Here is a 27098-nt window from a genome sequence, read left to right on the forward strand (position 1 = left end):
GGTGGGTGAGTGGGTGGGTGAGTGGGTGGGTGAGTGGGATGGATGGGTGGCTGAGTGGGATGGATGGGTGGCTGAGTGGGATGGATGGGTGGCTGAGTGGGATGGATGGGTGGGCGAGTGGGTGGGCGAGTGGGTGGGTGAGTGGGTGGCTGAGTGGGTGGCTGAGTGGGTGGCTGAGTGGGTGGCTGAGTGGGATGGACGGGTGGGCGAGTGGGTGAGTGGGTGGGTGGGTGAGTGGGTGGCTGAGTGGGTGGCTGAGTGGGATGGACGGGTGGGCGAGTGGGTGGGCGAGTGGGTGGGCGAGTGGGTGGGCGAGTGGGTGGCTGAGTGGGATGGACGGGTGGGCGAGTGGGTGGGCGAGTGGGTGGGTGAGTGGGTGAGTGGGATGGACGGGTGGGCGAGTGGGTGGGTGAGTGGCTGAGTGGGATGGACGGGTGGGCGAGTGGGTGTGTGAGTGGGTGGCTGAGTGGGGTGGGCGAGTGGGTGTGTGAGTGGGTGGCTGAGTGGGGTGGGCGAGTGGGTGGGTGAGTGGGTGGCTGAGTGGGATGGACGTGTGGGCGAGCGGGTGGGTGAGTGGGTGGCTGAGTGGGATGGACGGGTGGGTGGCTGAGTGGGATGGACGGGTGGGCGAGTGGGTGGGTGAGTGGGTGGGTGAGTGGGTGGGTGAGTGGGTGGGTGAGTGGGTGGCTGAGTGGGATGGACGTGTGGGCGAGTGGGTGGGTGAGTGGATGGCTGAGTGGGATGGACGTGTCGGCGAGTGTGTGTATATATATGGGCTGGAGAAGAGACGTGCCGCTGCGGTAAAGGAGGGTGATGTGGAGCCGAGTTGGCCCTGCTGGTGATGTTAAATACCGAAACCCCGACTGCCTAAGACCACGTGAACTTGGCCAAACGTCCCAGGCAGGGCCTCTCTATTCACGAGTCGACTCGAGTCGTCTCGAGTCGTCTCGAGTCGTCTCACGAAGCGTCGAGGACGACGTTTGCACCAGCCAAACCGCTTTCATTGGCGTGGGAACGTGGAGTTTCCACCACCGACTCGGACCAGCCCCCATTGATCGTTTGAGAAGCCTTGGCTCCGGATCAGAGACGTTTGGGGGGGTGGGCGGTGGGGGCCCCTCCCCTCCAAACCCCCCTCCCCTCCGCCCACCCACTCCCCCTCGACGCCGGTTTCCATCATTCCAGAGTTAATTAATAAGCGCTCGGGGGTCTGTGTGCGTGCGTGTGTGAGTGTCCGAGTGTCTGTCTGTGTGTCCGAGTGAGTCTCCGTGTGATTGTCCGTGTGCGTGTCCGTCTGTATGTGCAAGTGTCTGTATGAGTGTCTGTGTGAGTGTGTGTCTGTGTGAGTGTCCGTATGAGTGTCCGTGTGAGTGTCTGTGTGAGTGTGTGTCTGTGTGAATGTCCGTATGAGTGTCCGTGTGAGTGTCTGTGTGAGTGTGTGTCTGTGTGAGTGTGTTAGTGTCTGTGTAGTGGTGGGGAGCGGTGGTGTAGCGGTTAGCGCGCTGCGCTATGAAACCTGTGACCCGGTTTTGATTCCCGCTCACGGCCAACACCGGTGACGATTATCTAAATCGATCCTGGGCCTCCTCTAGGTCGACTCAGCCTCAAATGAGTACCTGGTGCGATGTGTAAACATCGCCACTGGGGAGACAAAGGCGGTCGGGCGTGGTGCTGGCCACCCACCCCCTCGTGTACCGTTCCGGCCTTCATAGGTGCTCGCTAACAGCACTTGCCCCTACAGTCTGTTAAGGCTATACGGGGGGTCTTTGTCTTTGTGTCTGTGTGAGAGTGTATGTGGGTGGATGGGTGTGTGTGTGTATGGGTGGATGTGTGTGTATGGGTGGGTGTGGGTGTGTATGGGGGTGTGTGTATGGGTGGTTGTGGGTGTGTATGGGTGTGTGTGTGTATGTGTGCGAGCTGTTGACTCGGAAGAATGCGTTTCATTCAGAAGTTTCCAACCACGAATCTGGGATCAGGGATCAGGTGTCGGCGCCACGCGTGTCCCAACATCCACGCCGATTAAACCCGCCCCTCCGCTCCATCACATACCGCCCATACCACACGCATACACACACATCTACACAACCACACACACACATCTACACAACCACACACCTACACAACCACATACACCTACACAACTACACACACACACCGACACACTTACACAACCACACACACACACTTACACAACCACACACACACACTTACACAACCACACACACACTTACACAACCACACACACACACAACCACACACACACACTTACACAACCACACACACACACACAACCACACACACACACACTTACACAACCACACACACACTTACACAACCACACACACACACGTACACAACCACACACACACACTTACACAACCACACACAACCACACAGACACACACACACAACCACACACAGACACACACACAACCACACACAGACACACACACAACCACATACAGACACACACACAACCACATACAGACACACACACAACCACACACAGACACACACACAACCACACACAGACACACACAACCACACACAGACACACAGACACACACACAATCACACACAGACACACACACAACCACACACAGACACACACAACCACACACAGACACACACAGACACACACACAACCACACCCACACACCCACGTCCCCATGACTCCCCCTCCCTTCCACCGTCCCCCTCTGTGGGTTTGGGAGCGAGGGTGGAGTCGAGATTAGCGGTTGTGGTCGTGCGGGATTGCCAAGGTGCAGACACGTGGTTGTTGTGATGACACGTGGTTCGTGTTGCGATGACACGTGGTTCGTGTTGTGATAACACGTGGTTCGTATTTGTGTTGACATGGTTGTGATGACACGTGGTTCGTGTTGACATGGTTGTGATGACAGGTGGTTCGTGTTGCGATGACACGTGGTTGTTGTGATGACACGTGGTTCGTGTTTGTGTTGACATGGTTGTGATGACACGTGGTTGTTGTGATGACACGTGGTTCGTGTTTGTGTTGACATGGTTGTGATGACACGTGGTTCGTGTTGACATGGTTGTGATGACAGGTGGTTCGTGTTGCGATGACACGTGGTTGTGTTTGTGTTGACATGGTTGTGATGACACGTGGTTGTTGTGATGACACGTGGTTCGTGTTTGTGTTGACATGGTTGTGATGACACGTGTTTCGTATTGCGATGACACGTGGTTGCGATGACACGTGGTTCGTGTTTGTGTTGACATGGTTGTGATGACACGTGGTTGTTGTGATGACACGTGGTTCGTGTTTGTGTTGACATGGTTGTTATGACACGTGGTTCGTGTTGCGATGACACGTGGTTGCGATGACACGTGGTTCGTGTTTGTGTTGATATGGTTGTGATGACACGTGGTTAATGTTGCGATGACACGTGGTTGTTGTGATCACACGTGGTTCGTGTTGACATGGTTGTTATGACACGTGGTTCGTGTTGCGATGACACGTGGTTGCGATGACACGTGGTTCGTGTTTGTGTTGACATGGTTGTGATGACACGTGGTTGTTGTGATGACACGTGGTTCGTGTTTGTGTTGACATGGTTGTTATGACACGTGGTTCTTGTTGCGATGACACGTGGTTGCGATGACACGTGGTTCGTGTTTGTGTTGATATGGTTGTGATGACACGTGGTTGTTGTGATCACGCGTGGTTCGTGTTGACATGGTTGTTATGACACGTGGTTCGTGTTGCGAAGACACGTGGTTGCGATGACACGTGGTTGTTATGACACGTGGTAGTTATGATGACACGTGGTTGTGATTGTGCTGACATGGTTGTTGTGAGGACACGTGATTGTGATGACACGTGGTTGTGATTGTGCTGGCATGGTTGTTGTGATGACACGTGGTTGTTGTGATGACACGTGGTTGTTATGATGGCACGTGATTGTGCGGGCGTAGTTGGTGTGATGACACGTGGGGGGTGGTGGTACGTGGGTGTTGTGATGATGGCACGCGGTTGGGATGACACGTGGTGGTGGTGGTGTAGTGACACGCGGAGTGAAAGAGGCGGAGGGTGGAGGTTGGGGTTGCCTCCCACCACCACCACCCCCTCAACCCTCCCCCGCACACGGTCACTGAGGGAGCTGACACTCAGTTGACCGTGAACTCGTGACTGTGACAACATCCGCGCAATACAAATACAATGGCAAAGGTTCTCTGTGTAGCCTCCGCAGGCTGCTGGTGCAAGTGCTGTTCATTGTGTGACACGAGTGTGAGTGACACGGTGGGGGGGGGGGGGGTGTGGCACAGGTGTGTGATACATGGAGATACGGGGAGACAGGGCACACAGAGAGGCATGGGGAGACACATGGAGACACGGGGAGACACGGGGAAGAGACGGCGAGACACGGCGAGAAACATGGCGAGACGGGGAGACACATGTAGACACACGGAGAGACGGGGGAAGACACGGGGAGACACATGGAGACACACGGAGACACGGGGAGACATGGAAATACGGGGAGACATGGGGAGATACATGGAGACATGGGGAGAAACAGGGAGACACGGGAGGCAAAGAGACACGTGTAGGCACACAGACACGTGGAGGCACACAGAGACACGTGTAGGCACACAGACACGGGAGGCACACAGAGACACGTGGAGGCACACACAGACACGGGAGGCACACACAGACACGTGGAGGCACACACAGACACGGGAGGCACACACAGACACGTGGAGGCACACACAGACACGGGAGGCACACACAGACACGTGGAGGCACACACAGACACGTGGAGGCACACACAGACACGGGAGGCACACAGAGACACGTGGAGGCACACACAGACATGGGAGGCACACACAGACACGTGGAGGCACACACAGACACGGGAGGCACACACAGACACGGGGAGGCACACACAGGCACGGGAGGCACACACAGACACGTGGAGGCACACACAGACACGTGGAGGCACACACAGACACGGGAGGCACACACAGACATGTGGAGGCACACACAGACACGTGGAGGCACACACAGACACGGGAGGCACACACAGACACGTGGAGGCGTGCACAAAGACACGTGGAGGCACACGCAGAGACACGTGGAGGCACATGCAGAGACACGTGGAGGCACACAGAGACACGTGGAGACGCACAGAGACACGTGGAGGCGCACAGAGACACGTGGAGGCACACGCAGAGACACGTGGAGACATACGCAGAGACACGTGGAGGCACACGCAGAGACACGTGGAGGCGCACACAGAGACACGTGGAGGCACAGAGACACGTGGAGGCACAGAAACACGTGGAGGCGCACACAGAGACACGTGGAGGCGCACACAGAGACACGTGGAGGCGCACACAGAGACACGTGGAGGCGCACACAGAGAGACACGTGGAGGCGCACACAGAGACACGTGGAGGCGCACACAGAGACACGTGGAGGCGCACACAGAGACACGTGGAGGCGCACACAGAGAGACACGTGGAGGCGCACACACAGACACGTGGACGCGCACACAGAGACACGTGGAGGCGCACACACAGAGACACGTGGAGGCGCACACAGAGACACGTGGAGGCGCACACAGAGACACGTGGAGGCGCACACAGAGACACGTGGAGGCGCACACACAGACACGTGGAGGTACACACAGAGACACGTGGAGGCGCACACAGAGACACGTGGAGGCACGCACACAGACACGTGGAGGCACACACAGAGACACGTGGTGGCACAGAGACACAGGAGGCACGCACACAGACACGTGGAGGCACACACAGAGACACGTGGAGGCGCACACAGAGACACGTGGAGGCGCACACAGACACGTGGAGGCACGCGCACAGAGACACGTGGAGGCACGCACAGAGACACGTGGAGGCACGCACAGAGACACGTGGAGGCGCACACAGAGACACGTGGAGGCGCACACACAGACACGTGGAGGTACACACAGAGACACGGGAGGTACACACAGAGACACGGGAGGCACACACAGAGACACGGGAGGCACACACAGAGACACGTGGAGGCACGCACACAGACACGTGGAGGCACACACAGAGACACGTGGAGGCACACACAGAGACACGTGGAGGCACACACAGAGACACGTGGAGGCACGCACACAGACACGTGGAGGCACGCACAGAGACACGTGGAGGCGCCCTTACCCCGCAGGGACCGCCGCGCGACTTGACGCTGCGAGTCGATGCCGCTGAAGGCATCGCGGCGGAGGGGATCCCGAGGGGATCCCGAGGGGTCACCAGTCCCAGCCCGCGGGAGGACCCCCTTACAAGGGTCTGGTCGAGGGGGTCGCGGCGAAGGGGGCACAGCGGGTTCCTCCTCCCAACCCCACCACCCCCCGGCCCATCCCGGAGTCAAACTCGCACCCCCGAAACTTCACGGGGAACTCGGCGATGTCGCGCGCGTAAGACTGTTAATGTGTGAGAGTGTGTGCGCGTAGGAGTGTGTGTGTGTTAGGGTGTGTGTCGTGCGAGTCTCAGTTGTGTGTGGTTAGTGTGTTGTATGTGTGTGAGAGAGTGCGAACGTGTAACAGTGTGTGTGTGTATGTGAATGTGTGTGGCGTGGGTGTGCGTGTTGTCTTTATGTGTGTGGGTGTTTGTTGTCGTTGTGTGTGTGAGGTAGCGTTGGGTGTGAATGTCAGCTTGTGTGTGTGTAAGTGTATTGTGCGCGTGAGTGTGCGTGGGAGTAGTGTGGTATGCGAGTGTGCGTTTGTTTGTGTAGCGTGTGTGTGTGTGAGAGTGTGTGTCTGTCTTTGGGTGCGTGTGGTTTGGTATGTGTGGTGAGGTCTATGCAAGTGCGTGCCTGTGCGTGTCTGTATATGTCTGTGTGTACGCCTATCTTATTTGTACTTGTGTTTTTGTATATGTGTGTGTGTGTGTTTGTCTGTGTGTGTATGTGTGTGTTTGTCTGTGTGTGTATGTGTGTGTGTGTCTGTATGTGTTTGTGTATATGTCTGTGTGTGTGCCTGTATGTGTTTGTGTGTGTGTCTGTATGTGTTTGTGTGTATGTCTGTGTGTGTGCCTGTATGTGTGTGTGTCTGTGTGTGTGTGTTTATGTGTGTGTCTGTGTGTGTGTTTGTGTGTGTCTGTGTGTGCGTGTTTGTGTGTGTGTTTGGCGGTGTGTGTGTTTGTCTTTGTGTTAACCGGTTACTCGCTGTTTAGCACCGCGGCTCCGTTTTCACACGCGCGCCAGACGCGACCCACGTTAAATCCTCACAACAACCGCGGCCGATAAAGCGTGGACTCTGAGAAACTCCATGTGACGCACGTAGATCGAGAGCGTTAAACGTGCGTGGCTGTGTGCGGAACTCTCCCCCCATGTGCACTCTCTCCTCGCTCTCCCTCTTCCGTCCCCCACTCTCCCCACCGCTCCTCCCTCTTCTTCCTTTGCCAACTCTCCCTGTCAAGACGTCTTCACTCCCTCCCTCCCTCTCTCCTCTCTCTCTCTGCTATCCCTCTCCCAACTCACTGCCAAAGCCCCTTGACACTCTCTCCTCTCTGTCTCCTTAAAATTATAAACAATCAGAACAACCTCCCCCACCCCTCCCCTTCTCCTCCCCCAACCCCTCCCCTCCTCCCCCGCCCTCTGAGTTTGTGATTGCGGCGACGTCACTACGAGTCGCACCACAGTTCCTGCGCTCTCTCCCCGTGTGACTCTCCCCCACTATCATCTCCCCGTGTGACTCCCCCCTCTCATCTCCCCGTGTGACCCCCCCTCCCCTCTCCGTGTGACTCTCCCCCCCTCTCATCTCCCCGTGTGACTCTCCCCCTCTCATCTCCCCGTGCGACTCTCCCCCTCTCTCGTACTCTCTCTCTCCCCTCTCGTACTCTCTCTCTCTCCCCTCTCGTACTCTCTCTCTTTCCCCTCTCGTACTCTCTCTCTCCCCTCTCGTACTCTCTCTCTCCCCTCTCGTACTCTCTCTCTCTCCCCTCTCGTACTCTCTCTCCCCTCTCGTTCTCTCTCTCCCCTCTCGTACTCTCTCTCTCCCCTCTCGTACTCTCTCTCTCCCCTCTCGTACTCTCTCTCTCTCCCCTCTCGTACTCTCTCTCTCTCCCCTCTCGTACTCTCTCTCTCTCTCCCCTCTCGTACTCTCTCTCTCCCCTCTCGTACTCTCTCTCTCTCCCCTCTCGTACTCTCTCTCCCCGTGTCTCCCCCTCTCATTTTCCCTCCCTTCCCTCTCGCTCCCTCCATCTCCCACTCTCCACTATCTTCCCCTGCAGCTCCATGCACTCTCTGCTTACCCTCTCCGATATCCATCTCCTCTCTGCCCCCTTCCACTCTCCCAATCGCTCTTCGTCTCCGTCTCTGTCCCCAAGTTCAAATTCTCTGGGCTCAACCAAGGGCGGAGGGGGGAGGGTCGGCGAGGTGCTGTTAGCGAGCACCTATTGGGGGCCAGCTCCACGCCCGGCCGCCTTTGTCTCCCCAGTGGCGATGTTTACGACACACCGCACCAGGGTACTCATTTGAGGCCGAGTCGACCTAGGGGAGGCCCAGGACCGGTTCAGATAATCGTCACCGGTGTTGGCCGTGAGTGGAGTTCGAAACTGTGTCGCCGAGTTCGTAGCGCAGCGCGCTGACCGCTACACTACCGCTCCCCACACACGACACACACTACACACACACATGCTACACACACACGACACACACACACCACACACACACACACACGCTGTAGTCACACCCTGCCCCGGGTATTGTTGGTAGTGAATGGCAGTGAATAGGAGTGGAGGCTGAGATGCAGTTCGTGCTGTTGATGAGAACTGAAGAGACCAGGATGAGTCTCATTCGCAAGAGGGAGTGAATGAGTGAGTGAGATAGTGGGTGAGTGAGATAGTGGGTGGGTGAGATAGTGAGTGAGTATGATGGTGGGCGAGTGAGGTGGTGAGTGGGTGAGATGGTGGGTGAGTGAGCGAATGAATGAGTGAGATGGTGGGTGGCTGGGTGAAATGATGGGTGAGTGTGATGGTGAGTATTTTTAGTTTATTTTCGTTTAGCTTTTTTCAGTTTATTTATTTTGGTATAGCCCTGTGAGCCATTCGGCTCTTGACTCGAAAAAGAAAAACATGTTAAAGTGACTATCTAACTGTGCAAACAGAAAATCCATGAAAATAAAAACAGCAAAATATTCCTGAAAAAAGCACCGTACACCACGCTGTGTACAAAAAAATCCCAGTGGGATGCAAGTCAAACAACAACAACCACAAGAAAACTTAGATTAAGGCCATCAGTCTAACTCCGTACTACAACAAAACAAACATGTCCAAAACCAAAAAAACGTTTCCCAAATCACCAAAAACTAAAGCCATAATTGCAACGTAACAGTGGTGGGTGAGCGAGGTGGTGGGTGGGTGAGATGGTGGGTGAGTGAATGAATGAGTGAGATGGTGGGTGGCTGGGTGAAATGATGGAAGAGTGTGACGGTGGGTGGCTGAGTGAGGACGTTGAATGAGCGAGCGAGTTTCAAATCCTAGTTGGCGTGGTGGTGTCACCAGGGCGAGCTGCCAAGAGGCCCTGGATAGCGGAGTTCCCATTGGCGAGAGTGACCCGGAGTACGGAGTCTGCCAGCAGGGGGCGATGATTGCTCGCCTGTGCACCCCACGGCCCCACCTTGGCCACTCCCCATCACTTGGCTGCCACTCCGTGATGAGTCTCGACCATCGACCCCCCCTCTCATCCCCCCACCCCATCAACCCCCCTCCCTGCCCCCCGCCCTCTAGCCGTGACGCGTCCGTTCAAGGCTCATTCGCAGGTCTGGAACTGTGGTTATTTTTCTTAACCTGGGGAGGGGGGGTGCACGCCGCACCACCTGGGGGGTTGCACACCGCACCACCTGGGGGGGGTGGGGGGTGCACGCAGCACCACGTGGGGGTGCACGCCGCACCACCTGGGGGGGGTTCACGCCGCACCACCTGGGGGGGGTTCACGCCGCACCACCTGGGGGGGGGGGTGCACGCCGCACCACCTGGGGGGGGTGCACGCCGCACCACCTGGGGGGGGGTGCATGTTGCACCACGTGGGGGTGCACGCCGCACCACCTGGGGGGGGGTTCACGCCGCACCACCTGGGGGGGGTTCACGCCGCACCACCTGGGGGGGGGGTTCACGCCGCACCACCTGGGGGGGGTTCACGCCGCACCACCTGGGGGGGGGGGTGCACGCCGCACCACCTGGGGGGGGTGCACGCCGCACCACCTGGGGGGGGGGGAGTGCATGTTGCACCACCTGGGGGGTGGGGGGGACGGTGCGAGACCATGGGAGATTTTCTTTAAAAAGGTAAATAATCGAAAACACAAATTAAGCAGGGTCACGTCAGTAACAACTTACTTTGCTAAATCAAATCAACGTTTTTATTTCTTAAACATGCGTCGTTGTTGTTGTTTTTTTACGATTGAGCACCAAAGGGGTGAAAGGCTGCAGTTAAAAGGTGAAAGAACCGCTGGTCGGGATGACGATCATCTCTCGACTCTCGAGACCGCGCGCGCGTGCGTGTATGTGTGTGTGTGTGTCCTCTAACCCACGTGGCTCCTCGCTCTGCCACTCGGCGTAGTTCCGTCATCATCATCATCCACTCGTCTATCCACTGCTCGATAAAGGTCAACGTGTCGCCACACCATTGGCACGCGCTGAGCGAGTCGAATGACTGAGTGAGCGCGATGGGTGTCCGGCGCTCTGCGTCTCAGCCCCAAACATTCGCCTCTCTCCACGCGTCGCTGCGTACCGTTTTAGCTGTCGTGCAGGGCAGGGATTGAGAGGTGGCGGAGGGAGGGGGTAACTCCCCCTCCCTCCCTCCATCCATCCTTCCCCTCCCTCCCTCCCACTGCGTCGTCTCCCGGGGTCACCGATGTTGCAGCGTTGTCTCTTTACTAACATTCGTGACATTTACGACTTTTCACTGCCACACAGCACACACACAGCACACACATACATACAGCACACATACATACACACATACATCACACAGCACAAAGACAAAAAGATCCCCCATATAGCCTTAACAGACTGTAGGGGCAAGTGTTGTTAGCGAGCACCTATGAAGGCCGGTAACGGTACACGAGGGGGTGGGTGACCAGCACCACGCCCGACCGCCTTTGTCTCCCCAGTGGCAATGTTTACACACCGCACCAGCTACTCATTTGAGGCTGAGTCGACCTAGGGGAGGGCCGGGACCGGTTCAGATAATCGTCACTTGGTGTTGGCCGTGAGCGGAAATCGAACCCGGGTCGCCAGGTTCATAGCGCAGCGCGCTAACCCGCTACATTACTGCTCCCCACATACACACAGCACACACAGATGCACATACATACACACACAGCACACACATACATACACACATACAGCACACACACATACACACACACAGCACACACACATACACACACACAGCACACACACATACATACACACACACAGCACACACACAGCACACACACATACATACACACACACAGCACACATACATACATACACACAGCACACACACATACATACACACAGCACACATACATACACACACAGCACACACACACACAGCACACACACACAGCACACACACATACATACACACAGCACACACACACAGCACACACACACACAGCACACACACATACATACACACACAGCTCACACACATACACACACACAGGACACACATACATACACACATACATACACACAGCACACACACATACACACACATACACACAGCACACACACATACATACACACACAGCACACACACATACATACACACAGCACACACATATACATACACACAGCACACACACAGCACATACACACAGCACACATATACACACAGCACACGTACATACAGCACACATCACACACCGTACACAGTACACACAGCACACACACACACATGCAGTGCACACGCACAGTACACACGCAGCGTACACATAGCACACACACACGCAGTGCACACGCACAGTACACAAGCAGAGTACACACAGCACACACACACATGCAGTGCACACGCACAGTACACAAGCAGTGTACACACAGCACACACAATTCTGCCCGACGCTCGACCGCATAGCCGCACGGGAGTGAATTGGCACCGCGTAGCAGAGCGATGTCTGGGTGAGAAACAGGGTAGCCGCGTACACTTCGCGAAATCGCACAAACCGAACCCGCATAGAACGAGGGAAGCCTGTATGGCCAATATGGTCCGTTGCCCGAAACGTCGCCTATTTTATAAATATGTTATTTCCTCTTAATGCCACAAACACACACACACGGGACGTGTCGAGTTTGCGTTTTTGGCTTCAGGGAACGCGGAGTGGAGCTTGGGGGTCAGGTCACGGTGCCCCCCCCCCCCCCCCCCCGATGGGCGAGACTCGTGACGAGCGGCAGCCGAAGGAGGGAACGCGCCTCGAGAGCGATGGAGCAGCAGCAACAGCAGCAGGAGCAGCAGCAGGAGCAGGAGCAGCAGCAGGAGCAGCAGCAGGAGCAGCAGCAGCAGCAGGAGCAGCAGCAGCAGGAGCAGCAGCAGGAGCAGCAGTAGCAGCAGCAGGAGCAGCAGCAGCAGGAGCAGCAGCAGCAGCAGGAGCAGCAGCAGCAGGAGCAGCAGCAGGAGTGAGATGGGAATGACGGTGGCATTGTGATGGTGAGGATGGCGTGCGTGATGGTGAGGATGGTGTGGGTGATGGTGGGGATGGTGTGCGTGATGGTGGGGATGGTGCTGGTGGTGAAGGCGGTCGGGCGTGGTGCTGGCCACCCACCCCCTCGTGTACCGTGCCGGCCTTCATAGGTGCTACTCGCTAACAACACTTGCCCCTACAGTCTGTTAAAGGCTATACGGGGAGCTTTATATTTGATGGCGGTGATGGTGGTGGTGCTGGTGGTGGTGGTGCTGGTGGTGTTGGTGATGGTGGCGGTGGTGGCGGTGGTGATGGTGGCGGTGGTGATGGTGGCGGTGGTGATGGTGGCGGTGGTGATGGTGGCGGTGGTGGTGATGGTGGTTGGGCTGGTAGTGGTGATGGTGGCGGTGGTGGTGGCGGTGGTGGTGATGGTGGTGGTGGCGGTGGCGGTGGTGGTGCTGGTAGTGGTGGGGATGGTGGTGGTGATTATGGTGGTGATTGTGATGGTGCTGGTTGTGCTGGTGGTAGTGGTGATGGTGGTGCTGGTGGTGCTGGTGGTGATGGTGGTGATGATGGTGGTGCTGGTGGTGGTGGTAGTGGTGCTGGTGGTGGTGCTGGTGGTGGTGCTGGTGGTGGTGATGGTGGTGGTGCTGGTGGTGGTGGTGGTGGTAGTGGTGCTGGTGGTGCTGGCGGTGATGATGGTGGTGATGGTGGTGGTGCTGGTGGTGGTGCTGGTGGTGGTGGTAGTGGTGCTGATGATGGTGGTGGTTATGGTGGTGATGGTGGTGATGGTGCACGAGGTCGTGAGTGACGCGGTGCCTGAGTCGTGGCTCACGGAGTTGACGGAGCAGGAGATCTGCGTCGAGACAGAACCCAGTTTTGCATTGAACTGCTGCTGATGATGATGATTGATGCGGTTGCTGCTGACGATGCTGATCTCATGATTATGGTGACGATACTGCTGATGATGATGATGATTGATGCGGTTGCTGCTGCTGCTGATGACCTCATGATTATGGTGACGATACTGCTGCTGCTGCTGCTGATGATGATGATTGATGCGGTTGCCGCTGCTGCTGATGACCTCATGATTATGCTGCTGACCTCATGATTATGCTGCTGCTGATGTCACTGCTCGGGCTGTGGGGCAGCACTTTCCGTGATGAACCCGCCGAGTTCGTGCCGCATCAATCACGGAGTCCAATTAAGCAATCGATTAACTCCGGACATCGTCGCATTCAATCAGCGTCATTAACTCTACCCCCACCCCTCCCTCTCAGCTCACCCCCACCCCTCCCTCTCAGCTCACCCCACCCCTCCCTCTCAGCTCACCCCACCCCTCCCTCTCAGCCCAACCCCACCCCTCCCTCTCAGCTCACCCCCACCCCTCCCTCTCAGCTCACCCCACCCCTCCCTCTCAGCTCACCCCTCCCTCTCAGCTCACCCCCACCCCTCCCTCTCAGCTCACCCCCACCCCTCCCTCTCAGCTCACCCCACCCCTCCCTCTCAGCTCACCCCACCCCTCCCTCTCAGCCCAACCCCACCCCTCCCTCTCAGCCCAACCCCCACCCCTCCCTCTCAGCTCACCCCCCACCCCTCCTTTTAAGCTCGCCCCCTACCCCTCTCAGCTCACCCCCACCCCTCCCTCTCAGCTCACCCCACCCCTCCCTCTCAGCTCACCCCACCCCTCCCTCTCAGCTCACCCCACACCCCTCTCAGCTCACCCCCCCACCCCTCTCAGCTCACCCCACCCCTCCCTCTCAGCTCACCCCCCCACCCCTCTCAGCTCACCCCCACCCCTCCCTCTCAGCTCACCCCCCCCACCCCTCTCAGCTCACCCCCCCACCCCTCCCTCTCAGCTCACCCCCCCACCCCTCTCAGCTCACCCCCCCCACCCCTCTCAGCTCACCCCCCCCCCCACCCCTCTCAGCTCACCCCCCCCCCCCCCACCCCTCCTACCCTCGCGTCTCCACTCCCATCTCGCTCCCGCCAACCTCCCCCACTCCCTCTGCGCACTCCGCCCCCTCCCTCGCCCCCTCTCATCTCACGCGAACCATTCCGGGCAATTGACTCCGGCGACCGCCGCCTTTGAGACGTCCACGACAGCCCAGACGCACCTAGCCCTGACCGTGACCTTGGCCGTGACCTTGACCTTGACCCTGACCTAGCCTTGACCGTGACGACACCCCTGCTCTTCACCCGCACGGGGCGGGGACATCAATGGCGGAGCCAGGATTTTCAGGTAGGGGGGGGGGGCAACCCCTCCAGCAACGAGAAATTATATAGGCGTTGTTAGTAAGGAGTTGTTAGTAAGGAGTTGTTAGTAAGTAAGGAGTTGTTAGTAAGTAAGGAGTTGTTAGTAAGTAAGGAGTTGTGAGTGAGTAAGGAGTTGTTAGTAAGGAGTTGTTAGTAGGAGTTGTTAGTAAGCAAGGCATTGTTAGTAAGGAGTTGTTAGTAAGGAGTTGTTAGTAAGGAGTTGTTAGAGAGTAAGGAGTTGTTAGTAAGTAAGGAGTTGTTAGTAAGTAAGGAGTTGTTAGTGAGTAAGGAGTTGTTAGTAAGGAGTTGTTAGTAGGAGTTGTTAGTAAGTAAGGCGTTGTTAGTAAGGAGTTGTTAGTAAGGAGTTGTTGGTAAGGAGTTGTTAGTGAGTAAGGAGTTGTTATTAAGTAAGGAGTTGTTAGTAAGTAAGGAGTTGTGAGTGAGTAAGGAGTTGTTAGTAAGGAGTTGTTAGTAAGGAGTTGTTAGTAAGTAAGGCGTTGTTAGTAAGGAGTTGTTAGTAAGGAGTTGTTAGTAAGGAGTTGTTAGTAAGTAAGGAGTTGTTAGTGAGTAAGGAGTTGTTAGTGAGTAAGGAGTTGTTAGTAAGGAGTTGTTGGTAAGGAGCTGTTAGTAAGTAAGGAGTTGTTAGTGAGTAAGGAGTTGTTAGTAAGTAAGGAGTTGTTATTAAGTAAGGAGTTGTTAGTAAGGAGTTGTTAGTAAGTAAGGAGTTGTTATTAAGTAAGGAGTTGTTAGTAAGTAAGAAGTTGTTAGTAAGGAGTTGTTGGTAAGTAATGAGTTGTTAGTAAGTAAGGAGTTGTTAGTAAGTAAGGAGTTGTTAGTAAGTAAGGAGTTGCTAGTGAGTAAGGAGTTGTTAGTAAGTAAGGAGTTGTTAGTAAGTAAGGAGTTGTTAGTAAGGAGTTGTTAGTAAGTAAGGAGTTGTTAGCAAGTAAGGAGTTGTTAGTAAGTAAGGAGTTGTTGGTAAGCAATGAGTTGTTAGTAAGTAAGGAGTTGTTAGTAAGTAAGGAGTTGTTAGCAAGTAAGGAGTTGTTAGTGAGTAAGGAGTTGTTAGTAAGGAGTTGTTAGTAAGGAGTTGTTAGTAAGGAGTTGTTAGTAAGTAAGGAGTTGTTAGCAAGTAAGGAGTTGTTAGTGAGTAAGGAGTTGTTAGTAAGGAGTTGTTAGTAAGTAAGGAGTTGTTAATAAGTAAGTACTTGTTAGTAAGTAAGGAGTTGTTAGTAAGGAGTTGTCCCTTGTTTGTTACTCGCCGCGTGTGCGGCGATAACTCAGCCATCGATCGAGGGTCGAATTGGAACCGCGTTGTTAGTGATCGGCCTCGCGCTCGCTGAAGGTGTCGATGTCTTCAGGGGAGTCGTGGACTCTGTAGACGCAGCTGAGCACAATTCTGTGAGTCACTTATAACCGCTTTGCCGTTACTTGTTGCCAATTATGGACACAGATTATTGTCCCATCATCTCATAGAGTCCCTGGTACGTAATAAAATGCTACACAGTGGCAGTGGGGGTCGCAAGATGCCGATTTATTACTGATAAACCCCAATAATCCGATAGAAATTAGAGAATTCGATCGGATCATTGGGGGGGAGGCTCAGCCAGTGGGTGGGGTTGTCAAGACGAAAGGGGGAGGTGGGGGGAGAGGTGGGAGGGGATGGGGAGGGAGGGGAGGGAGGGGATGGGGAGGGAGCGAGGGAGGGAGGGGATGGGGAGGGAGGGGAGGGAGGGGAGGGAGGGGATGGGGAGGGGATGGGGAGGGGATGGGGAGGGAGAGGAGGGAGCGAGGGAGAGGAGGGAGCGAGGGAGGGGGTGGGCGTTGGGGTTGTGACGCAGGTCCGGACTGGGTTCCCATGGCCGGGCGCTGGAGGAGGGGAGGGGTTTGAGGGGAGGGGTTTGAGGGGAGGGGTTTGAGGGGAGGGGTTTGAGGGGAGGGGTTCTGAGGGGAGGGGTTTGAGGGGAGGGGTTTGAGGGGAGGGGTTTGAGGGGAAGGAAGTCAGAAAGTCGTGGGAGATATGAGGGGGGGATGGGGGGGGGGATGACGTGGGAAGAAGAAGCGCGAGGAGGAGTCATTGGGTCACTAGAGGGAGGGGGAGGGGGGGAGGGAGGGAGGGGGAGGGGTGGGAGACGGTCTTACTCTAATAACTCTGCGGAGTCTGTGTAGAGAACCCCCCCCCCCCCCCGCGTTCCACCCACGCACCCGCAATCAGACGAAGACTGAATGTGCTGTGTGTACAAACACACACTCACACATGCACACACGCACGCTCACACACACTCACACACACGCACACTCACTCACACTCACACACACTCACTCACACATGCACACTCACGCACGCACACACACTCACTCACACACACTCACACGTCCACTCACTCACACACACACGCACACATGCACACACGCACACACACGCACACTCACTCACACACGCGCACACACACGCACACACACTCACACACGCGCACACACACGCACACACACTCATTCACACATGCACACTCACTCACGCACACGTCCACTCACACACACACTGCAACAACAATCGCCATTCGCCACTAAGTGGCGGTGACGTCACCACGACGCTTGTGCCAGGCCATGTGCACCTTGAGGCCACGTGAAGTGTCGAACGCCCACGGGCAGGAGGTCACGGGGCAGACCAAGGTGCCACGGGTCGACTGACTGAGATGAGTGGCTGATGCACCACCGGTGCCCCCTACTGTGCCAACCTGCTGTGCTTTAGCCACCCGGCGCTCCACTAGTTGTTGTGAGCGTCGCTCCTCCGCCCTCCGTTGTTGTTGGAGGGCGACTGCCTCCAACTGCCCAGTAGCGTCCTTCACGAGCCTCCTCCACAGAGGTCGATCTTGACACCGCTGGTACCAGTCATCGGCAAGTCCACTCAGCTCCACGTCCTCCTGTACCACATCACTCCATCTCCTCTCTAGCCCGTGCCGCGCCCGTCTAGCCCCCTCGATCCGGCCGAACAAAAGCTGTTTCGGCATGCGGTGGCTGGGCATGCGGGCTACATGACCCAGCCAACGCAGCCTTGCCTGCCCGAGGAGCTTACCGATGGGACCTTGCCCAGATCTTTCAAGGATTTGTGAGCTCCTCACACAATCCAGCCTGGTTAAACCCAGGATGGATCGCAGGCAGGCCAGCCCAAATGTTCCCAACCGGCGAAGATGTTCCATTAAAGGGGTCCACGTTTCGCAAGCGTAGAGAATGGAGGGAATGACCGTGGCCGAGAAGACCTGAAGCTTAGTGCGGAGCGACAGACCAGGTAGCTTCCACACAGCGTTACGCAACCGATGAAAATATATTGCCGCTCGACTGATTTGGAGTGAGACCTCTGCTGTTAAACTGGAGCCGGTCATAAGCACACTGCCCAGATATGGGAAACTCTCCACTCTCTCCACAACTGCCCCATCACCGATTGGGCGTTGTGGGGGTGAAGTGTCTCATGGTACAAAATACCCAGGCAGGTGCTTAGTTTTGGTGGGGCTGATGCTAAGGCCCCATCTCTTAGTGGCACGCTCCAGTCTCAGCAGCAGCGTCTCCAACTCCTCCTCTGAATGAGCAGCTATTACCAAATCATTGGCATACATAACGTGGTTGAGCAATAGGGAGCCATCCCTTGACCGCACCCGGGCATCGATCAGCCTCCCATTATATCTGTACCAAATGGAGATTCCCCCGGTAGAGCTATTGAAGGCTTCACGAACTGTGGTCAAAATAGATGTTAAACACGCACACACATGCACACACACACACTCACGTCCACTCACTCACACACACACTCACACACGCACACTCACTCGCACACATACACACAAATATCCCCCGTATAGCCTTCACGAACTGTTGGGGCAAGTGCTGTTAGCGAGAACCGATGAAGGCCGGCACGGCACACGAGGGGGTGGGTGGCCAGCACCACGCCCGGCCGCCTTTGTCTCCCCAATGACGATGTTTGCACACCGCACCAAGTACTCATTTGAGGCCGAGTCGGCCTACACACAGATACGATCACACTCACTCACGCACACACAAACACACGCACACTCACATGCACACTCACTCACGCACACACAAACACACGCACACTCACTCACGCACACACAAACACGCACACTCACGCACACACAAACACACGCACACTCACACATGCACACTCACTCACGCACACTCACACATGCACACTCACTCACGCACACACAAACACACGCACACTCACACATGCACACTCACTCACGCACACACAAACACACGCACACACTCACACATGCACACTCACTCACGCACACACAAACACATGCGCAGCAACCGCCGATCCCCACGAGGCTTTATCGCGTAAGGAACTACAACGAGAGTGCAAGGTTCACCCATCCATAACAATAACAACAACAGTAACAATACTCCTCGGTCGGCATAAGGCACTACCACTACTCCGCAGTAGTCGTAGTAGTAGTGGTCTACGAGGGAGACCCGTTCACTCGCAACTCGACGCTCGCATTCCTCAGTGTTTCGCGAGGCGATGATCTCCCCCCCCCACCACTCCCCCCACTTGCCCCCCTCCCCCCACTTGCCCCCCTCCCCCCACTTGCCCCCCTCCCCCCAGCCTACCCGGGCAAGTTCAGCGATAAGAGAGTCACGTGACTACACTCGGGTTTTTCATGAGACGGTGACGTCGCCAAGACCCGTGTACACAGAGTTACAGACACTTTATATACACACACACACAAACGTGTACACACACACGGACACGTGTACACTCACACACACACGTGTACACAGATACGTGTACACAGACGTGTACACAGAGTTTCAGACACGTGTACACTCACACACACGTGTACACTCACACACACACACACGTGTACACTCACACACAGACACGTGTAAACAGAGTTACAGACACGTATACACTCACACACACACGTGTACACTCATACACACACACGTGTGCACACACACGTGTATAAACACACGTGTATAAACACACGTGTACACACACACGTGTACACACACACGTGTACACAGACACGTGTGCACAGAGTTACAGACACGTTTACACTCACACAGACACGTGTACACAGACACGTGTACACAGACACGTGTACACAGACACACACGTGTACACACACACACACGTGTACACACACGTGTACACACACGTGTACACACACGTGTACACACACAGACACGTGTACACTCACACAAAAGATAAAGATCCCCCATATAGCCTGAACAGACTGTAGAGGCAAGTGCTGTTAGCGAGTACCTATGAAGGCCGGAACGGTACACGAGGGGGTGGGTGGCCACCCGACCGCCTTTGTCTCCCTAGTGGCAATGTCTACACACCGCACCAGATGCTCATTTGAGGCTGAGTCGACCTAGGGGAGGCCCGGGACCGGTTCAGATAATCGTCACTGGTGTTGGCCGTGAGCGGGAATAGAACCCGGGTCGCCAGGTTCATAGCGCAGCGCGCTAACCGCTACACTATCGCATGTGTCTGTGTACAAAGACGTGTACACAGACACATGTACACAAACACGTGTACACAAACACGTGTACACAAACACGTGTACACAGACACGTGTGGATACACAGACACTGTGTGTACACACACACGTGTACACTCACATACGTGTACACACACACGGACACGTGTACACAGACACGTGTGTATACACAGACACACACACACGCACATTCTCACTCAGACCAACACACACGCCTGTCACATTCACTCAACAACCGCCGTTCGATAAGTGGCGGTGACGTCATCACGGCACTCGTGCCAGGCTAGGTGCTCCTAGAGGCCACGGGAAGTATTGAAGGCTTCCCTGCAGGAGGAGGTCACGGGAAAGACCCAGCAGGTGCCAAGGGTTGACCGAGGTGACTGGCAGCTGGACTTGCAGCTATGCCATCTCGCTGCGTTTTCACCGCCCGGCGCTCCGCTCGTTGTTGTGAGCGTCGCTCCTCCGCCCTCCGTTGTTGCTGGAGGGCGACTGCCTCCAACTCCCCAACAGCAGCAGCAGCAGCGTCCTTCACGAGCCTCCTCCTCCACCGAGGCCGCTGGGTTAGGGGCCGTCCATAAATGACGTCACTCGATTTTGGACGATTTTGACCCCCCCCCCTTCGTCACACGGCGTCACAAAAAGTCAGACCCCCCCCCTCAAATATGACGTCACAAAGCTCTGCCCCCACCCCCCTCTACCCGGCCACACAGACGCGGCTTGGGGACATCATGCGGTGGTCTGGGTATGGGGGCTGCTACGTGACCCAGCCAACGCTGCCTCGCCTTTCCGGAGGAGCTCACCGATGGGAATGTGTCCAGAGCTCCTTGACACAATCCAAACTGGGTCGTAGGCAGGCCACCGGTATTAACAAGACAAAGATACCCCGTGCAGCCTTTAACAGACTGTTGGGGCAAGTGCTGTTCGCGAGCACCTATGCAGGGCACCATGACACACGAGCGGGTGGGTGTCCAACATCACGCCCGAACGCCTTTGTCTTCCCAGTGGCGATGTTTACGCACCCGCACCGGGTACTCAGTTTACACACACACACACACGCGCGCGCGCACAAACGCACGTGCAGTCACACACTCGCACACTCACAGGTCACATCGTGACCCCTCCACCCCTCCCCAACCCTCACCCTGTTTGAGAAAGTAAAAAACCGCGGTGTCTCAGCCCCCACTGCGCCCCCCCCCCCGTGTTTGCGATTTAATAAAAAAATCCCCCCTCCACGCCCCCCCTGTTTGAGATTTAATGAACAAAAAAATCCCCCCCACCGCCTCGCCCCCACCACGGTCAAGTTCAAGGGTCAGAGTTAATCTGCGTTGGGCACCACGTGCCTGCACTGACACACGCTGCTACCATGGCAATAACACAGCCGACCAGGGCGGTGAAGTATGGTCAAATCATTGACCGCAGAATCGCGACGAGCGGTCACACTCGGCACAGAGAGGGCGATTGCAATCTGCCTAATAGGCCGATGAGAGGCTGGTTGGCATTAACAGCCGAAACGTCGAATCGTTAAATGCCGCGTGGGGCTTTACTCTCCAACACACTCACACACTCTCAGCTCAGTGATGGTGTTAACCTCCAACACACTCACACACTCTCAGTTCAGTGATGGTGTTACTCTCCAACACACTCACACACTCTCAGCTCAGTGATGGTGTTAACCTCCAACACACTCACACACTCTCAGGTTCAGTGATGGTGTTACTTTCCAACACACTCACACACTCTAAGATCAGTGATGGTTTTACTCTCCAACACACTCACACACTCTCAGCTCAGTGATGGTGTTAACCTCCAACACACTCACACACTCTCAGGTTCAGTGATGGTGTTAACCTCCAACACACTCACACACTCTAAGATCAGTGATGGTTTTACTCTCCAACACACTCACACACACTCAGCTCAGTGATGGTGTTACTCTCCAACACACTCACACACACTCAGCTCAGTGATGGTGTTACTCTCCAACACACTCGCACACACACTCAGCTCAGTGATGGTGTTACTCTCCAACACACTCACACACTCTCTGGTTCAGTGATGGTGTTACTCTCCAACACACTCACACACTCTCAGTTCAGTGGTGGTGTTACTCTCCAACACACTCACACACTCTCAGCTTAGTGATGGTGTTACTCTCCAACACACTCACACACTCTCAGCTAAGTGATGGTGTTACTCTCCAACACACTCACACACTCTCAGTGTTACTCTCCAACACACTCACACACACTCAGGGTCAGTGATGGTTTTACTCTCCAACACACTCAGGTCAGTGATGGTGTTACTCTCCAACACACTCACACACACTCAGCTCAGTGATGGTGTTACTCTCCAACACACTCACACACTCTCAGCTCAGTGATGGTGTTACTCTCCAACACACTCACACACTCTCAGCTCAGTGATGGTTTTACTCTCCAACACACTCACACACTCTCAGGTTCAGTGATGGTGTTACTCTCCAACACACTCACACACTCTCAGTTCAGTGGTGGTGTTACTCTCCAACACACTCACACACTCTCAGCTTAGTGATGGTGTTACTCTCCAACACACTCACACACTCTCAGCTAAGTGATGGTGTTACTCTCCAACACACTCACACACTCTCAGTGTTACTCTCCAACACACTCACACACACTCAGGGTCAGTGATGGTTTTACTCTCCAACACACTCAGGTCAGTGATGGTGTTACTCTCCAACACACTCACACACTCTCAGCTCAGTGATGGTGTTACTCTCCAACACACTCACACACTCTCAGCTCAGTGATGGTGTTACTCTCCAACACACTCACACACTCTCAGCTCAGTGATGGTTTTACTCTCCAACACACTCACACACTCTCAGGTTCAGTGATTGTGTTACTCTCCAACACACTCACACACTCTCAGGTTCAGTGATGGTGTTACTCCCCAACACACTCACACACTCTCAGGTTCAGTGATGGTGTTACTCTCCAACACACTCACACACTCTCAGCTCAGTGATGGTGTTACTCTCCAACACACTCTCACACTCAGCTCAGTGATGGCGTTACTCTCCAACACACTCACACTCTCAGCTCAGTGATGGTGTTACTCTCCAACACACTCACACACTCTCAGCTAAGTGATGGTGTTACTCTCCAACACACTCAAACACTCTCATGTTCAGTAATGGTGTTACTCTCCAACACACTCAGGTCAGTGATGGTGTTACTCTCCAACACACTCTCACACTCTCAGGTTCAGTGGTGGTGTTACTCTCCAACACACTCTCACACTCTCAGCTCAGTGATGGTGTTACTCTCCAACACACTCACACACTCTCAGGTTCAGTGGTGGTGTTACTCTCCAACACACTCTCACACTCTCAGCTCAGTGATGGTGTTACTCTCCAACACACTCGCACACTCTCAGCTCAGTGATGGTGTTACTCTCCAACACACTCACACACTCTCAGCTCAATGATGGTGTTACTCTCCAACACACTCACACACTCTCAGCTCAGTGATGGTGTTACTCTCCAACACACTCACACACTCTCAGGTCAGTGATGGTGTTACTCTCCAACACACTCTCACACTCAGCTCAGTGATGGGGTTACTCTCCAACACACTCACACACTCTCAGGTTCAGTGGTGGTGTTACTCTCCAACACACTCACACACTCTCAGCTCAGTGATGGTGTTACTCTCCAACACACTCACACTCTCAGCTCAGTGAAGGTGTTACTCTCCAACACACTCACACACTCTCAGGTTCAGTGATGGTGTGACTCTCCAACACCCTCAGCTCAGTGATGGGGTTAGTCTCCAACACACTCACACACTCTCAGGTTCAGTGATGGTGTTACTCTCCAACACACTCACACACTCTCAGGTTCAGTGGTGGTGTTACTCTCCAACACACTCACACACTCTCAGCTCAGTGATGGTGTTACTCTCCAACACACTCACACACTCTCAGGTTCAGTGATGGTGTTACTCTCCAACACACTCAGCTCAGTGATGGTGTTACTCTCCAACACACTCACACACTCTCAGCTCAATGATGGTGTTACTCTCCAACACACTCACACACTCTCAGCTCAGTGATGGTGTTACTCTCCAACACACTCACACACTCTCAGCTCAGTGATGGTGTTACTCTCCAACACTCTCACACACTCTCAGCTCAATGATGGTGTTACTCCCCAACACACTTTCACACACTCTCAGGTTCAGTGATTGTGTTACTCTCCAACACACTCACACACTCTCAGGTTCAGTGATGGTGTTACTCCCCAACACACTCACACACTCTCAGGTTCAGTGATGGTGTTACTCTCCAACACACTCACACACTCTCAGCTCAGTGATGGTGTTACTCTCCAACACACTCTCACACTCAGCTCAGTGATGGTGTTACTCTCCAACACACTCACACTCTCAGCTCAGTGATGATGTTACTCTCCAACACACTCACACACTCTCAGCTTAGTGATGGTGTTACTCTCCAACACACTCAAACACTCTCATGTTCAGTAATGGTGTTACTCTCCAACACACTCAGGTCAGTGATGGTGTTACTCTCCAACACACTCTCACACTCTCAGGTTCAGTGGTGGTGTTACTCTCCAACACACTCTCACACTCTCAGCTCAGTGATGGTGTTACTCTCCAACACACTCACACACTCTCAGGTTCAGTGGTGGTGTTACTCTCCAACACACTCTCACACTCTCAGCTCAGTGATGGTGTTACTCTCCAACACACTCACACACTCTCAGCTCAATGATGGTGTTACTCTCCAACACACTCACACACTCTCAGCTCAGTGATGGTGTTACTCTCCAACACACTCACACACTCTCAGGTCAGTGATGGTGTTACTCTCCAACACACTCTCACACTCTCAGGTTCAGTGGTGGTGTTACTCTCCAACACACTCACACACTCTCAGCTCAGTGATGGTGTTACTCTCCAACACACTCACACACTCTCAGGTCAGTGATGGTGTTACTCTCCAACACACTCACACACTCTCAGGTTCAGTGGTGGTGTTACTCTCCAACACACTCACACACTCTCAGCTCAGTGATGGTGTTACTCTCCAACACACTCACACTCTCAGCTCAGTGAAGGTGTTACTCTCCAACACACTCACACACTCTCAGGTTCAGTGATGGTGTTACTCTCCAACACACTCACACACTCTCAGCTCAGTGATGGTTTTACTCTCCAACACACTCACACACTCTCAGGTTCAGTGATGGTGTGACTCTCCAACACCCTCAGCTCAGTGATGGGGTTACTCTCCAACACACTCACACACTCTCAGGTTCAGTGATGGTGTTACTCTCCAACACACTTACACACTCTCAGGTTCAGTGGTGGTGTTACTCTCCAACACACTCACACTCTCAGCTCAGTGATGGTGTTACTCTCCAACACACTCACACACTCTCAGGTTCAGTGATGGTGTTACTCTCCAACACACTCAGCTCAGTGATGGTGTTACTCTCCAACACACTCACACACTCTCAGCTCAATGATGGTGTTACTCTCCAACACACTCACACACTCTCAGCTCAGTGATGGTGTTACTCTCCAACACACTCACACACTCTCAGCTCAGTGATGGTGTTACTCTCCAACACTCTCACACACTCTCAGCTCAATGATGGTGTTACTCTCCAACACACTCACACACTCTCAGCTCAGTGATGGTGTTACTCTCCAACACACTCACACACTCTCAGCTCAGTGATGGTGTGACTCCCCAACACACTCACACACTCTCAGCTCAGTGATGGTGTTACTCTCCAACACGCTCACACTCTCAGCTCAGTGATGGTGTTACTCTCCAACACACTCACACACTCTCAGCTCAGTGATGGTTTTACTCTCCAACACACTCACACACTCTCAGGTTCAGTGATGGTGTGACTCTCCAACACCCTCAGCTCAGTGATGGGGTTACTCTCCAACACACTCACACACTCTCAGGTTCAGTGATGGTGTTACTCTCCAACACACTCACACACTCTCAGGTTCAGTGGTGGTGTTACTCTCCAACACACTCACACTCTCAGCTCAGTGATGGTGTTACTCTCCAACACACTCACACACTCTCAGGTTCAGTGATGGTGTTACTCTCCAACACACTCAGCTTAGTGATGGTGTTACTCTCCAACACACTCACACACTCTCAGCTCAATGATGGTGTTACTCTCCAACACACTCACACACTCTCAGCTCAGTGATGGTGTTACTCTCCAACACACTCACACACTCTCAGCTCAGTGATGGTGTTACTCTCCAACACTCTCACACACTCTCAGCTCAATGATGGTGTTACTCTCCAACACACTCACACACTCTCAGCTCAGTGATGGTGTTACTCTCCAACACACTCACACACTCTCATGTTCAGTGATGGTGTGACTCCCCAACACACTCACACACTCTCAGCTTAGTGATGGTGTTACTCTCCAACACACTCAGCTTAGTGATGGTGTTACTCTCCAACACACTCACACACTCTCAGCTCAATGATGGTGTTACTCTCCAACACACTCACACACTCTCAGCTCAGTGATGGTGTTACTCTCCAACACACTCACACACTCTCAGCTCAGTGATGGTGTTACTCTCCAACACTCTCACACACTCTCAGCTCAATGATGGTGTTACTCTCCAACACACTCACACAC

General features: G+C 54.5%; 1 protein-coding gene across 3 annotated transcripts in view; it reads right to left on the minus strand.

Moving 5' to 3' along the window:
• LOC116954709 (tensin-3-like) overlaps positions 1 to 27098 on the minus strand; it is a 106839-nt gene that overhangs the window by 76686 nt on the left and 3055 nt on the right. Inside the window, exon 1 of one of the 3 annotated variants that reach the window (XM_032975415.2) lies at positions 6172 to 7469. The exons of the other annotated variants lie outside the window; for them this stretch is intronic. Coding sequence (XP_032831306.2) covers positions 6172 to 6225 — 54 coding nt within the window. The 5' untranslated portion in view covers positions 6226 to 7469. Of the gene's footprint in view, positions 1 to 6171; positions 7470 to 27098 lie in introns of those variants that run through there. 3 annotated transcript variants of the gene reach the window in all.

This window comes from Petromyzon marinus, chromosome 56, assembly GCF_048934315.1.
Source record: "Petromyzon marinus isolate PM22_M1 ecotype Great Lakes invasive population chromosome 56, UKy_Petmar_22M1.pri1.0, whole genome shotgun sequence".
Lineage (NCBI taxonomy): Eukaryota > Metazoa > Chordata > Hyperoartia > Petromyzontiformes > Petromyzontidae > Petromyzon > Petromyzon marinus.